Here is a 14,771-nt window from a genome sequence, read left to right on the forward strand (position 1 = left end):
GAGAGAGAGAGAGAGAGAGAGAGAGAGAGAGAGAGAGAGAGAGAGAGAGAGGGAGGGAGAGAGAGGGTATGTGTGCAAGAGGGATAAGAACATAGAGTAACCATGTTGCATCAGACCAATGGCCCAGCTAGTTGGCCATCTAGTTTATCCTGTTTCACACAAGCCACTCTGATACCATAGGGAACACCATAAGTAGGGCCCACAGAAAATAGGCATTTGTTTCTTCCCAACATCTGTCAGTTAGAGGTATTTCTGATTCTGAACCTGGAGTTCTCATTGAGTTCTCCTGGCTTACTATAGTCCTATCTTATATAACCAAAACTATGTTTTTTCATGAATGCCACTGAAGTCATAGTCAGGGCATGGCAATTGATGTGACATGACAATATTCATTTATATAATGAAAACTTCTATATAGATGATTTACGTAGCTAGTTGGTTTTTAAAATAGTGATGACCAGTGATCTAAAAGTGGCAATCCGGTAACCTTCATTTGCCTGCCTGTCTCAGCTGTGTTTGTGACATATGTCCCTGGTTTGGAGTGGATTTTTCAAGCTCACTATTACCCATGTTGTGCTTAACAGTACTAACCTAAACATGTCAGCTCAAAATCCTACTCAGTTCTGTTCAACTGGACTTAACTCCCAGGAAAATGTTTGGATTACACTGCCAGTCACCCTGGGGGGGGGGGTGGAATCTCCTGTCAGATAAAATGACTATGAGCAAGACAGGTTAAGTAAAGGAAGCTATTGTAACATTGATGGTACAGAACTTCTGAAATTAATAACAAAGCTAAAGAATGAAATAACTGTGCTTCTCAATTTGTACATATCTGATGCTAACAATTCAACAGATATTAAATATATGTAGACACTTGGGCTTTGCTGTAGTTTTCTAGATGTTTACATTGGTTTCAGTGAGGTCCCATTAGGAAATGCCAATAGCCCCATATCACATGGAGATAGGGTTGCCAGGTCCCTCTTCACTACTGGTGGGAGGTTTTGAAGGCAGAGCCTGAGGAGGGGTTTGGGGAGGGGAGGGATTTCAATGCCATAGCGTCCAATTGCCAAAGCGGCCATTTTCTCCAGATGAACTGATCTCTATCGGCAGGAGATCAGTTGTAATAGTGGGAGATCGCCAGCTAGTAACTGGAGGTTGGCAACCCTACATGGAGAACAGCTTTTCAGGAGAAGAGGAGTTTCAAAAGCAATGTGAAATCAACTGTTCAAAGAAGCAAATGTGAAAAAAAATCCTCTGGGTAGTATAAGCCCTTTTTTATGAGTCCAAGTAAAGTATATTTGCACTCATATCTTCCTTTTAATGCTGGAACAGTCATCTTCCAATTAAGTTGCTATAGGGAATAACTGTTCACTGGCATCTTTTAAACTAATATCGCCTAAACCCATTGGACTTTGACCTTGTCAGATTTCATAAACTAATCAATCTGGGACCTGAACAGCTTAAAGCCATGGTTTGCTTCTTAGGAATGTCTTGAGGGGCTGTCTGTTTTAAAATGGAAGCTGTGTGAGCCCCCTCCCTCCAGAAACTATGCAATGTACAATTGAGCAACTCTGCAGACAGAGATATTTTATTGGACCAACTCTCCTTGTCTTAACACACATAATACACATAAAGCATTATTTGTGAAATCAAAATTTTAAAAGCTATTCAACATGTTTTGTGCATAGGCCAGAAATTATCATTTGGTTATTCTGCAAACAAAAGAAGGTTTTGGGCAGACATGAGTAAAACCAGCACAAAAAATTGTGAATGGGGTAGATCTCTCTCCCAGTTTCATTTGAACCACTCACAGGCCTTTTTGCTGAAAATATCTAAGGCAAAATAAATTATTTTGTTGACTACACTGAGTTGCTCATCTGAAGAGACCATATACCAGGGGTCCCCAACCTTTTTTAGCCTACGATTACCTTCAATCACACAATGAAGATCCTTGTCCAGGAAAGGTGTCAGCAGGCACCACGGCACCCATGGGCACCATGGTGGGGACCCCTGGCATATACCATGTATGAACATTGGGATATTTAGCTCAGTTTGTTGGGCTGCAGCACTCTGGGGTATGTCTGGCAAAACTGCTCTAGTGTCTGAAGCATACATGGGTCTGTTCCAGCACGGCTCCCTGGAGATGTCAGTGACTGAACTGGGAACTTGCTGAATACAAAGCATGCTCTCTACCACTGAGCCACAATAATTCCCTAGCTCCTTGTAGTTGAGATAATATTGGAAATCATCCAGTCCCATTTTGATTCGGTCATATAGCTAAGGTTTGTTAAACCTTTGGGGGGGAAAAGAGAGTGTGTGGTATCTCACACGAATAAGCTTCACATAACTGTCCTTTACCAACAACCCTTAGAAAGGCATAATTCTGCAAAGTATGGTACTGGAAGTCTATAACTTTTAGAGGCCGGCCTACCAAGTGACATATTTGGAAGGATGCAAGTTTTCCCTCAGATACTGTGGTTTTAAACATATTCCTTCCAACTGTATCATAAAGAACAGTTTTCCTGGGCATGTTAACCTGATTTAGCAGGGAAAGGAAATATACTATGACTATTTCCTATTCCGTTAGAGGGTATTTTTTTTGTTTTTTTTTTTTTTGTTTGTAAGCATGCATTGCACTTCACATACACTGTCTCTGTCAGACCAATGTTATCATCTCTGTAGTACAGATGAGAGTCTGAGCTGAGAGAGAGTAGCTTGTCAAAGCTATCCATTGATTTCTCGGCTGAACTGAGTGTTAAGAAAGCAGACCCCTGCAGGCCATACTCATAAACACTGTACTTCTCATCTTTCAAGGAAGCCGAAACTGTTGGCAGAAACAATCCACCTTATCTGTTCTTTCGCCCATGAGGCAATGGACATTCTGATGACTTTTCTTGAAAAGTCAGGTCTGAAGCGTTTCCATCGTCTATGTCCATTTCTTCAAGAACTGACTTATGGCAACCCCATCCATAAGGACTCCCAGGCAAGAGGCAAGCAAAGGCTGTTTGTCGTTGCCTTCCTCCTCCATATCTGATCCGCGTTTCTGTTGAGAGGAGTTCTTCCAAGCCAGAGGCGACTTTTCATGGGGAGCTACAGCACCTGCAGCTGCCCCAACCGCCCCCACCTCTGAGCTGGGACTCACCTACCCGCCACCAGCCGGAACCCCAGCCCAGAGCCTGGCTTTGCATTCTGGCCGGCGCCCCTTCTTCGCCTCCTCTTGACCGGCTCTCTCCTCACCACCGCCTTTGCCATGTGTTCCATTTTTTGATTGCGGGACAGAAAAAGTGTGGGACAAACTAATAATAAACCAATAACAACTTTGCCATGTGTTAATGGCCGTTGTGTACAATTGCAGTAACTTAGAGTCCTATTTCTCAACTGCTGTATTGTTTTTCCAAGATTTCTGCTTTTTCTACAAACCTAGGACTTCCTTCAGAGTTGCAGAATAATCCTTTCTATCGGTCCCTACCACAATTCTGTGTGGCTATTAATCCACACTCTATGGCTGAGTTCGTATTGCCCCACCTTCCTCCACTTCCAGCAGTGGAAAGGCAGTAGGATACAACCCATTGAGTTAGCCAAGATATTCCATTCTACATCATTTAAACATTTCATTGTCGTTTGCTGTAATAAATTAGTATTTTGTTGTTATCACTTTTCAAAGAAACAATTTATCATGGTAGAGCTTATGTGATGCAAATGTTTTAACCTTTATAAAAATGACAAATTGTGTACCACAGTGACACCTGCTGGAATATTCTACAGCTATTTTGGGGTATGATGGATTGGTTTCCTCTGATGAACTTGGAACAGAGAGGGTTGCAGAATGATAGAAAATCAACTAATTGTGTGGCGGTAATACTGAAAGAACACTGTAAATATGATTTCCTAGTAAAAATGCATCTGTTGCCCCCCTTTTTTTGGTCTGCAATATCTAAGGCAGGAAAACTTGAACAATACTCGATAGCCTGGTGCTTAAAATGCTAAAGATAGGATTTAAACATAATTACATCAAGACACACAATAAAATTGATACTTCTAATGGCATGGTTGATATTAATTCACTGTGATTATCTGTATGAGGTGATAAAGAACTCTTTCACTAGCTTCCAGAGATTGGATAGCTAGATTTGAGTCCAGTAGCACCTTAGACTCCAACAAGATTTTCAGGGTATAAGCTTATGCACAGCTACCCTCTGAAACTACTTAACATAATGAAACCAATTGTAATAATCTAAATTATGCCACACCCCTAAGGATTTTGCATCATTTTAATGATAAAAATGGTATAGTGTTTTAATTTTCATACAAGGTATGATTGTACCAGTCAAGGAAATATAATTGAAACACTGTCCTAAAGCCCTAAAGCCCTATCTCAGGAGTTTTAAAAACATAAGAAGAGCCCAGCTGGTTCAGACCAAAGGTATGTAATTCATCATCTTTCTGCCATTGTAGCTAGCAATAAGGCTAAAAAAAAGCCTGTTTAAATTTTAAAATTCAAAAATGGGGTATTTTTCCACATAGAGAACAGTGAGGCTGTGCCAGGAAAAACCTTGCGCAGCATCGCTGTTTCGAAGGAGGGCGTTCCCGGGCTGGAAGGGGTTAGAAGGTAGCCTACCAGCAGCTCCGCCCCCCAGAACGCCCTGGGAATGCCTCCCAGGATGCTGGCATCCATGGGTCACTCTGCTGAGCCAGTTCTAGAGCGCCACCGCAAGTGGCACTACACCGGTGCCCATGTCACTTTGCACAGCGCACGTGGCACAGACACTTGTTCAGGAGAATCCTGGTCTTATATCTCAGGGCAAATTCAAGTAAACAGTCAAAATTTGTTCTGGGAATTTAGATTTGGGGAAAAACAAAACAAAGAAGGGTACTGTCTCTATTTTTTGTATTCTAAGAAATTCAGCCTCTGCATGCTTGCTAACATACATAAATGGTTGTTTGACGACAGAAATATCTATAGTTTCAATTTAGAAAAAAAGAGAAACATAAAAATCTGTGCTGATATGCATGCATTAATTTTACTCCCATTGTTTTATTATTACCATGGTGACCTGGAGCTGAATATTTGCGGGCAGCCAGTATAGTGGTAAAAGTGTAGGACTAGGCTCTGGGAGATGTATTCAGATCCCTGCTCAGCCATGAAATGGACTAACTGTGTTAAACAAGTAAAGTTATACCCTTCTTCGTCTGTTGAAATGAGACGGATTGAGAAGGGTGTAGCTCAGTATAGGATGGCACTGTGAGTGCCCTGGGCCATTCCCTGTCAACCTTTTTAATAAGCATCAAATCCTCACTCTGCCATGAAGCTCACCACTGTTTCAGTCACTCTCAGGTGTTTTATGCATGCTCACTTTACCCTTCTTTATTCCCCGTTTCAGGCAGGATCAAAACAACTTGGGTTGGGGAAAACTGTATGCATTGGCTTGAATGATCAGGGAATAAACTGTGTGCAAATCGGGGACATGACTGCAGAAAAGTAGTCTCCCAAGTTCAAATCAAGTTCCACCCCTTTAATTGCTGCCTTCCTTACTGGGTGGTTTGTAAGAATAAAACGAGAAAGGAAAAGCCATGCATGACACCCTAAATTCATTAGGATTAATAATGTAACAGATAGACTTAGACTCCATTGAAAAAAAATTGTTGTGTAACATTCAATCTGTAGCAGTTGTTCTGAGATTTTTCATTCACATGCCTAAGTGATCCTTTGTTACTGTTCTCATTGTGGGATATGATTTCTCTGAATATTTGTAATCTCTTACCCCTTAAATCATTGTGAATCTGAGCATGCAAAGAGGGCCATTGTATCCTGTAAAAATCTATCACAAATATTTAAAGATGCAAAAATATCCAGTTTGGGGGTCTTGTTAAAATTAAGTCACTGCTTAAAAACTATAAAGCATGCATATTGCGGGTTGGGATGTTTCAAAGATGCTGATCTTTACAGTGACAACAACATAGGCTCCTAACCAAGAGGTGTCCCATTGAATAAATGGGGCTTACTCTTAAGAAAACAGGTTTCAGTTTGGACCAATAGCTTCCCAATTTTCCTCATTGTACAGGATTATTTCTCTGAATTCTCTTTTCCTGTCAGCAAACAGTTGTCTTACTGCCCAAATCCCCAGTAGCACTGATATAACCTCCTGCTTTTCCTGACAGATTATGGGCACACAGTCCCACTTTTGGTTTTATGTTTTTTCTGGAAAGATATTCTTTGGGGATGTTTCAGGATAAATGTTTTTAATGTCTATTGGCTCCTTTGAGTACAGCCAGGATTAGAAAATTCTGGGAATTTCATTGACTAGTCAAGCAGTTTTCACAATATTGTTTGGGGAAATGGAATTTCAGTTTTTTTGTTCCTTTTTATGGATCACTGATGTTATAACACCATCCCCATGGAGCCAAGTCTCATCAGGAATATATTACAGAAACTCACGTCTATTCTATTCTATTCTATTCTATTCTATTCTATTCTATTCTATTCTATTCTATTCTATTCACAAGCTTTGGTTTCCTGCCCAAATATTTACTGATAGCCAAGGATGGAACACTTAAACAGAATCTGACATTGTGTTGCCCCAAATATAGTAGTAAGGTATGTCATATGCTATCATCTCAGGAAAGTTTTCCAAAATACACATCCCCCCCACTCTTATAGTTTATACTGCATGTCTAAGTGTTCAAGACACATTATCGTTCTTAATTTATTAATCTTTTCAACATTAGGCTAGGCTGAGGTAATTAATATGAGGTAGGTTGGGCTGATATACAGAAAGATCTACTGTTGTTTATATACAACCAGAGATCTTTTTAACCAAACTGTGGGTCTGAATACCATTTTCTCATGTTCTGAACCAGTACCATCACACAGGACCTATGAAATCTTCATGTCTCACTTTGTTCCCTCTTCCCGCTAACCACTGTTTTCTTCCAGTTTGATTCTTGGATTTAATTTACAGATTTTAGCATCTTGTCTTCTTTCTTTCTGTTGGCAGGTGACCTCTGCATTGCCCAGTCATTGAAAATCCCACAGGATCGTAAAGACAAGACCTACGAATTTGATAAAATTATCAAGCTGCTCCTAGATACTCCCAGAGCCAGGGCTATCATTGTCTTTGCCAACGATGAGGATATAAAGTAAGGATGACTGGAGAAATTAATTCATGTACTTGTAATGGTGCTGTGGGCTAGATGGAGCCATAGAGATTTACAAAATAGAACAAGAGTGCTGATGGACCTGTAGGAAAGGGACACACAACTCAACCCAGTTGGACAGCCATTTGTAGTCCGCAGCATATACGTTCACAGTGGTTCTTATGGCCAAACTACAAATGTTTTCTTTTTAAAAAATATTTAAAAAGCTATGGGACCACAGTGTTAAGGGAATGGGGCTTAACCCTTTCTCCCTGTAATGTGTTCCTTATAAAAATAACTCCCCTCCCCCAAAGTTCCTATTAGCCTCAGTAAAGGGGGGGCACAAGCTACAATGCAAGAGCATGTCTTCCCCCTCCCCATGAATTACAACTAGTAGCAGCTTTGAAGAGAGCAATTTCTGTTGAGGAAATAATGCAAGGGCAACAAGTTAACCTCCCTAGCCAGCACCACAGCCCCAATTCATGGGAGCCCATCCCAACACAGCATTAAAGGCTGGATTAGTGGATCCAGTTACAGATCTCCTGTGTCATGTGTAGTTTGTCCCTTAAATACTCTTTACATATTCAGTGGATGGGGGAGGGGGATTATACCTGTACCTGTGTCTAACCTCTGTAGTTGCAAAAGGAATGGTCCTCAATCACACAGACAGTGTAGTTCTAAAGCTTACACATGGTTCTGTGGGAATGGGCTTTAGGACTGCTTCTTCACCCAGTCAATAAGTGAGATGATGAAGTTACTGCAGACCCAGCTATCCTGCCCATAAGAAGTATTTGGGAACTTTGTCTAGTTCAGAATATGGCATCCAGTCTGTTCACTGGGGTTTGCCACAATTGTACTGAAAAGTCTACACTGGATTACAATTAATTTCTGGTACAATTCACAGTGCTGGTTATGTCTTGCGCAACTTTAAATGGGAGCATGATTCACACATGAATCTGTCGCACAGTCTTCCAAGATTTTTTTCTGTGTGTCTTTGTCTTTGGTGACTACATAGTGGCTGTTAAAGAAAGGGTGTTTTCTGTGGACTGCATCCAATTTGTGAACCTTTTCAAGAATGTTTACCAGGTCTCATTGGTAATCTTTAGGTGACAGACTAAATTTCTCCCCTTCACTCAAGCTTTTAATAGTAGTTAAGATTTTTATTGAACTGCTGCTGGATTTTTAATTGTTGATTTTATTTGGGGTTTTCTTTGCTATTTTTGTCCCAATTTTATTCTAACGTTTATAAGACATTCTGTGGGCTTTTTGAAATGGAAAGGTGGGGTAAAGTTTTAAAAATAAAATAACAGCACTTCAGGCTGTAGGAGCATGATTACATGGTAGGATACTTTCACAAGATAACTCTTTGCTACATAGTGATCAGCAAACTGTCCTCTGTTGATTCAGAATGGGCTTAGCATTTTAAAAAAAAAATCTGGGGTAAAAATCTTCCCCAGTTGTATGTTGTTGGGAGAACACATAAATAAGTGATCCTACAAGTTTGTCCTTTTATGACTTTTTCACCTGCATATTACTAAATAATGACCTCAAAGTATAGCCACTTAAACATATTCCTCAAAAATAACTGGTTTTTCCATTGAGGTGCTCCCCCTCACTATAGAATATTGCTATAAAAATGTGCTTTGACTTTTTCCAAAGGAAAACTCATCCAGGCAAGATCTGAAGTGAAATGCTGTATGTGTCTATTTGTTATCCTTGTTGGTGCAAACAATAGGTTTCTCAGGAAAACATTTACCTCACCACAGCCATATATATGATAGTGGTAGATAAATAACTCCCTAAATGCCAGTACCATGATTGATACATGATGGTAGAAGTTTTTCCTTCCCAATTTATGTTGGTTTTCTGACATCTTGGGATCAGAGTTGGGGCATTGTGAAAAAGATGTTTCTGTGGCCACAAGAATGGGTTTGCTTGGTGACCTGATAGTTGGGAAGAATTGTGCTTTACACTTTTAAGAATATGTCCTGAATTAATACAAATATTGAAATATCTGCTTAAATCTTTTTGGTTTGGTGGCAATTTCCAAGTAAGGTTGCTAGGCCTGGCCAGGCAACCAGCAAGAAACCAGGGGTGGCATTCGACAACAGTATGACATCATTTCTGGGGAGAAACAGAAGTGACATCATGCTTCTCTAGAAGTCACCAGAAACTCTGTGGTTCTCCCATAAGTTACATTTGTAATCTCTAGGAATTGCTGAAAACTCTGTGGTTTTACCATAGAGTTTCCAGTGATTCCTAGGGAAATATGATGTCAGTTCTGAGTTTTCCCCAAAAGTGATGTTATGCCATTGGTCTGACAGCCATTTTTAAATTAAACAAGAGGTGGGAGGAAGAGTATTCTCCACTCCTGTTAGAGGAATGGAAACCCTATTTCTTATTCAGAAGAAGAAGTCTAAATCTTTTCTTCTTTATATAAAATTTAGCAAAAATCTACTAGTAGGAAACCCTGAGGAACATCTGGTCATTAACACATGTTCAATTATGGGATTTGGCACAGTGAATACTCACTGCAGCCTTTATTCCCCCCCCCCTTTTTTTAAAAAAAAATCTTGATTAGTGTGATAAATATAATTTTGTTTGGAGACTCTACTGCAATGATTTAATTTTAACCCAAATTAAGAAACCATTGAAACCAATAAGGTTCAGAAAGATTCAGAAGCTTTACTGAATAATTTAATATATAGAAAATTCAGGATACGTTAAAAAGAAACTCACTGATGTATATAAGCAGAAATGACAGTACTCAGGCTAAGCATTTCCACAGGATTTGAGACCGCAATAGCAACCAAACGTGTTTTGCATGAGGATGTGAAGCCTGATCAATTGAGCACTGCTATTTGAGAATGATTACAACTGTTGATTTTGGTATGAAAAATTCCAGCATGCTGTTTGACTTATAGTTGGTTTTCTGTTATTTGAACATAACTAAATAATATTTTAAAAAGAAAAGAAATAGCAGAGCCAGGGGGGGAAATTAAGGGAAAAGGACATGTTCAGTGGGAGTAGTCTTAAAGGAAACTGGGAGAGAGAGTAAAGAGATGTATTTACGGTCAGGTCCAGACCGAGAAGTCCAGAGAGGCCTAGGCTACTTCCAGCTTTTGAAGCCTCTAACCTATTTCACAACTTGTGAAGAGCCAAAGTCGCAATTACCATTAACCAAAAGAGCCACCCCATCAAACACTCCCTTACAGTAACAAAATTTAATTTGGACATCTGGGTGCTGCATTTCCTCCCAAGGCAGTAAACATCAAAATATTAAAACATTGCAAGATTAAAAAGAGCATTATTTATTTATTTATTTGTTTGTTTATTTAAATAAAACAAACACTCATAACACCAAAACCAGGGAAGAAGGCCAATAACAGTTATTGGGAGTATGCCAAACAAAACAGCAAAGTTTTCACCTGCTGGTGGAAGACAATGATAGAAGGAAACAGATGAATCTCCCTGGGGGTGGAGTTCCAAAGTTATGGCCCTTTCTCAGGTGCCACCCATCTAACCTCAGATGACCAGAACTGATGAGAGAACGTGGTCCTTAATTCAGTGCACTTCCACAGTTTTCAGGCCTTTTAGGCAGGGACATTTCCCATGGTCACCTCCACCTACTGCTTCGGGACTTCCTTTTGATTATGCATGCCTTTTCTGTCCATCAGAGATTGCTTGCCTCACTCTCCCCATGTGTTTTGCCCATGTTTTAGCCAGAATCTGGAAAATGCGGGCAAAATGCTTGGGGAGAGCAAGGTGACTTCTGATGGGCAGATAAGGCGTGCATAATCAAAAGAAAGACCTGAAGCAGTCAGCAGGAGTGACTGCAGGGAAACGTCCCTACATAAAAGGTCTCAGTCTGCTGCAGCCTAGGGTTGCTACCAACCAGGGGGGAAAAGTCCTATCTCTTTAACAGAAGGTTAATAGGGTGCTGTTTACTAGATGGTATTGCTTACCTCCATGCTATGAAAAGTTTCAACCATTTCCACACATTATTAAAGGAGAAGGGCATGTTTTTTCTTCCAGGTACCTGGCAACTCTACTGTAGCCATGTTCAACCTGGACCAGATCTCTAAGCATCTGAATTAACAGTTTGATGCACTAATTGAATACCTGGAGCAGGGATCTTAGCCCAAACTTATTGTACATTTCACACTGCCTTCTTTCAAGCAATGAGTCCTGTGCTCCCACATTCAATCCACCCTTCAAAAGAGGGCCCAAGAGATGAAACTATGCTTACAAACCTTTACTTTATCAGTTGCTTTTGTGTATGAAAGAAAGGTAGTTGAATAAGAAGAATCTGTGGATGGGAATGCACAGTGCGAGCATCAGGCACCCAGTGGGGCTAATACCAGTATTTAATTCATTAAGCCATCATTGGTACCATTTGTGATCAGGCTGTGAGAGCAATTCAGGTTAAATCTGTGCTGAATTTCATTAAGCCCAGTTCAATAGCTGATGAGAGCCCCACAATATTCATGATGTACTGCTTTGTTCCTGAAAATCAGCTTAAGTAGTATTATTCTCCTAGCCTCCCGATAGTGAAAAGCCCGGTATCCTCGTTCTCATGCTGTGTTCTTTCTGCTTAATAAAATTGATCTGTAATGATTTGGGGGGACGTGTGATGAACTGATGTGCTAGGAGGATGAGGGGGGAGAAAAGCATGCAGATTCGTTAATGAAAGTCAAAGGAACTCAAGCAGAATATTATCAATATGTCTAATTCTCAATGTGGCCCCATCTGTGGATTCTCTCTGCAAGTCCCTGGGGGTTCCCCACTGTGCGGCTGGGCTTGGCCCAACAACTAGCACCCCAAAACCTCGTCACAGTGGCTAGAACCATGCAGAGTTTCCCCAGAAAGATACTGCTAGGGAATGGAAGGATGGACAACTGAAACAGGAGTAGATAAAGGTGGGTTGGCTGGTTGGTGGGAAGGAGAGAACGAGGAAGGAAAAGAAGGGAGAGGCTATAGGATCCTTCAGGGAGTTAGTGGGGAACAGGTAAGAAAGGCAGCCACAACAGTATTACCAGCCTTCTAGCCATTGTTCCTGTCATTAAAAGGAAGGGGGCAGGTTGTTTTCCAGGGCAGTTTTGGCCTTTGAGGGAAGAATTATTGGGTCCAGCACCCACTGGGTGACTTGCTACCACATAACCTGAATTACTCACCCAGCCCCAGCTGCTTGCTGCTGTTCTATATCAGCTACTTCAAGAAAGCTAGTGTGGTGTAGTGGTTAGCATAGGATCTAGGGCACCTAGGTTCAAATGCCCAATCAGTCATGGAAACTTACCCGAGTGCCCTTGAGCCAGTCGCACCCTTTCATTCTAATCTACCTCACAGGGTTGTTGTGAAGTTAATATAGAAAGGAGAATGATGTATGCTTCTTTGACCCCCCCCCCCAGTGGGGAGAAAGGTGGGATATAAATGAGGTAAATAAATAAATATAGCTGAAGATGGGAAGCAAATAAAAGATAGATTGGTTGGTAGATGGGAAAGGGAGAAGGAAGCAGAGAAAGGTGAGGATACAGAACTTTCAGGAAAAGGGAAAGCACATTGTAGGGAAGGGATACAGGTGAAGGTGAGGTCCCCTTCTTGGAAGTCCTTGCAGGTTTCCCATCATGCAACTGGGCCTGCCTCAGAAGGGCAGCCAGCACTACACAGGATTTTTCCAGGGAGAGTCTTCCAGAGGGAAGGAAGGAAATGTGATGCCAGGCACTAGAGAAAGGTAGGTTGGCTAGTGGGCAGTAAGGAGAGATGGAAGTAGAAAAGGGAGAGGAAATCAAGGCTTTCAGGAAAGGGAAGGAGAAAATAGGGGGGAGGGGAAAATGAAATTACCTTTGCAAGTCCCCTGCTTGTGAATACCTAAAAATCACCCTAGATTTGTGTTGTTCTGATCAGCTTCAGTTTTTGATGATCAAAAGTTCTTTTTCTTTGCAGAGTGGATATGTAGGTAGCTTTAAAAATGCTATTTGATCTATGTAAAGAAACAGAAACCAGGCTTTTTAGTTTACTTATGTGCCTATTCCTCCCATTGTAAAAGATGCATTTTGACTAGTTGATCTGAAACAGAATACCAAAGCTTTGTTATGATTTTTTTCAGGGTTCCTTAGTACTACAGTTTAAGTGCAGCTGGGTTATTTCTCAAAAAAAAAAAAAAAAAGAGAGAGGCTATTGTCAACTTTCCCATTCTATGCGTTTTTTCTTCTTCCCATTCTAGATCTATGATAACTATAATGTGAGGTATCCCTATCCAGTATTGAGCTCATAATATTTTTGTCTCCGGAAATGGAAAGGGATATATTCATTGTGTCCCTGATATAGTTGAGTCACCGTGTATACTTTTACAATGCAATTTTGTTGGTTCTTGCTTAATCATTACAAAGCAAAAAAGGGACATTTTTATTTGCCCAGTATGACATCAGCAATAACAAAATTACATAGACTTTTGAATGCAGACTAGGGATGATTCTCATGTCTTCTCTGTGGTGTTTTGTTCCCAAATTCCCCATTTTGACCTTGGCTTTCCTTCATGTGAATCAAACAGTGCTTTTTAAAAAAAGATTGTACCATTTATATGTTCCTTGCAGTATGTTGAAAAGCTTCTTTACCAGAGCGATTCGTTCCCAATTGGGTTATCTTTGGCTAGGTTTAATTTTGTTCATTTTGGCACGAGTTTCTTAAGCCTTATCTCAATGAATTCCCCAAAGTTCAGAAATGAATGTGTTCGACAACACTTCCCTAAAGGCAAGCGGAAGACATGCCTGATGATGTTATGTAAACCCACAAAATGGCAGAAAAAGAAAGTAGTAGGGGGGTGCTACATTTTTTAAAGCCCACATCACAAAAATCCCAAAGAAGCAACATTGGAACTCAGTTACAGACTATTAGGCCCCATTGAAAGGATGAAGCAAACAGCTATGTAAATCAAAGTGGGGAGAGTAAACAGAAGAGTCCTGCTGGATGAAAACATTATAGTTTAGCATCCTACAGCCAGCATGGTGTAGTGGTAAAGAGCAGTGGAATCTGGAGAACTGGGTTTGATTCCCCACTCCTCCACATGAGCAGCAGACTCTAATCTGGTGAACTGGGTTGGTTTCCCCACTCCTACACACGAAGCCAGCTGGGTGACCTTGGGCTCGTCACAGTTCTCTTAGCGCTCTGTCAGCCTCACCTACCTCACAAGTTGTGTGTTGTGGGGAGAGGAAGGAAAGGAAATTGTAAACTGGTTTGATTCTCCTTAAAAAGGTAGAGAAAATCTGCATATAAAAACCAACTCTTCTTTTTCATCATCATCCTGTTTCGAACACCTGGGTGGCCATCAAAACAACCATGAAAGCAACAGCCATTCAACACTATGGGAAAATAGGCATTCAGAGGCCTATTGAGGTTATTGTATTTTTATTGCCTCTTGTGCTATTTAATGCATTGGATCCACTGATCTGCCAGAAGAAGGCATGAGTGGTCACAGATCTTTCTGCATCCAGCAGTCCCTTCTCACTATACTTTTGCATTGTTCAGAGATTTTTGTATTGCTGTTAATGGTATAACAGCTCTTTTTGGAATTGTGAGATTGAGGAATATATTTTCCAACACATGTTACATGCTATACCTTGTAGTGAATTGTGTGAAAT

The 14,771-nt window shown here is 40.7% G+C and overlaps 1 protein-coding gene across 2 annotated transcripts in view; it reads left to right on the top strand.

Moving 5' to 3' along the window:
* Positions 1 to 14,771, top strand: part of GRM7 (glutamate metabotropic receptor 7) — a 577,049-nt gene that overhangs the window by 300,172 nt on the left and 262,106 nt on the right. For both annotated transcript variants that reach the window (XM_056855460.1, XM_056855468.1), the window contains exon 3: positions 6,996 to 7,137. In XM_056855460.1, the coding sequence (XP_056711438.1) occupies positions 6,996 to 7,137 (142 nt within the window). The remainder of the gene's footprint in view (positions 1 to 6,995; positions 7,138 to 14,771) is intronic.

Source organism: Euleptes europaea, chromosome 1, assembly GCF_029931775.1.
Source record: "Euleptes europaea isolate rEulEur1 chromosome 1, rEulEur1.hap1, whole genome shotgun sequence".
NCBI lineage: Eukaryota > Metazoa > Chordata > Lepidosauria > Squamata > Sphaerodactylidae > Euleptes > Euleptes europaea.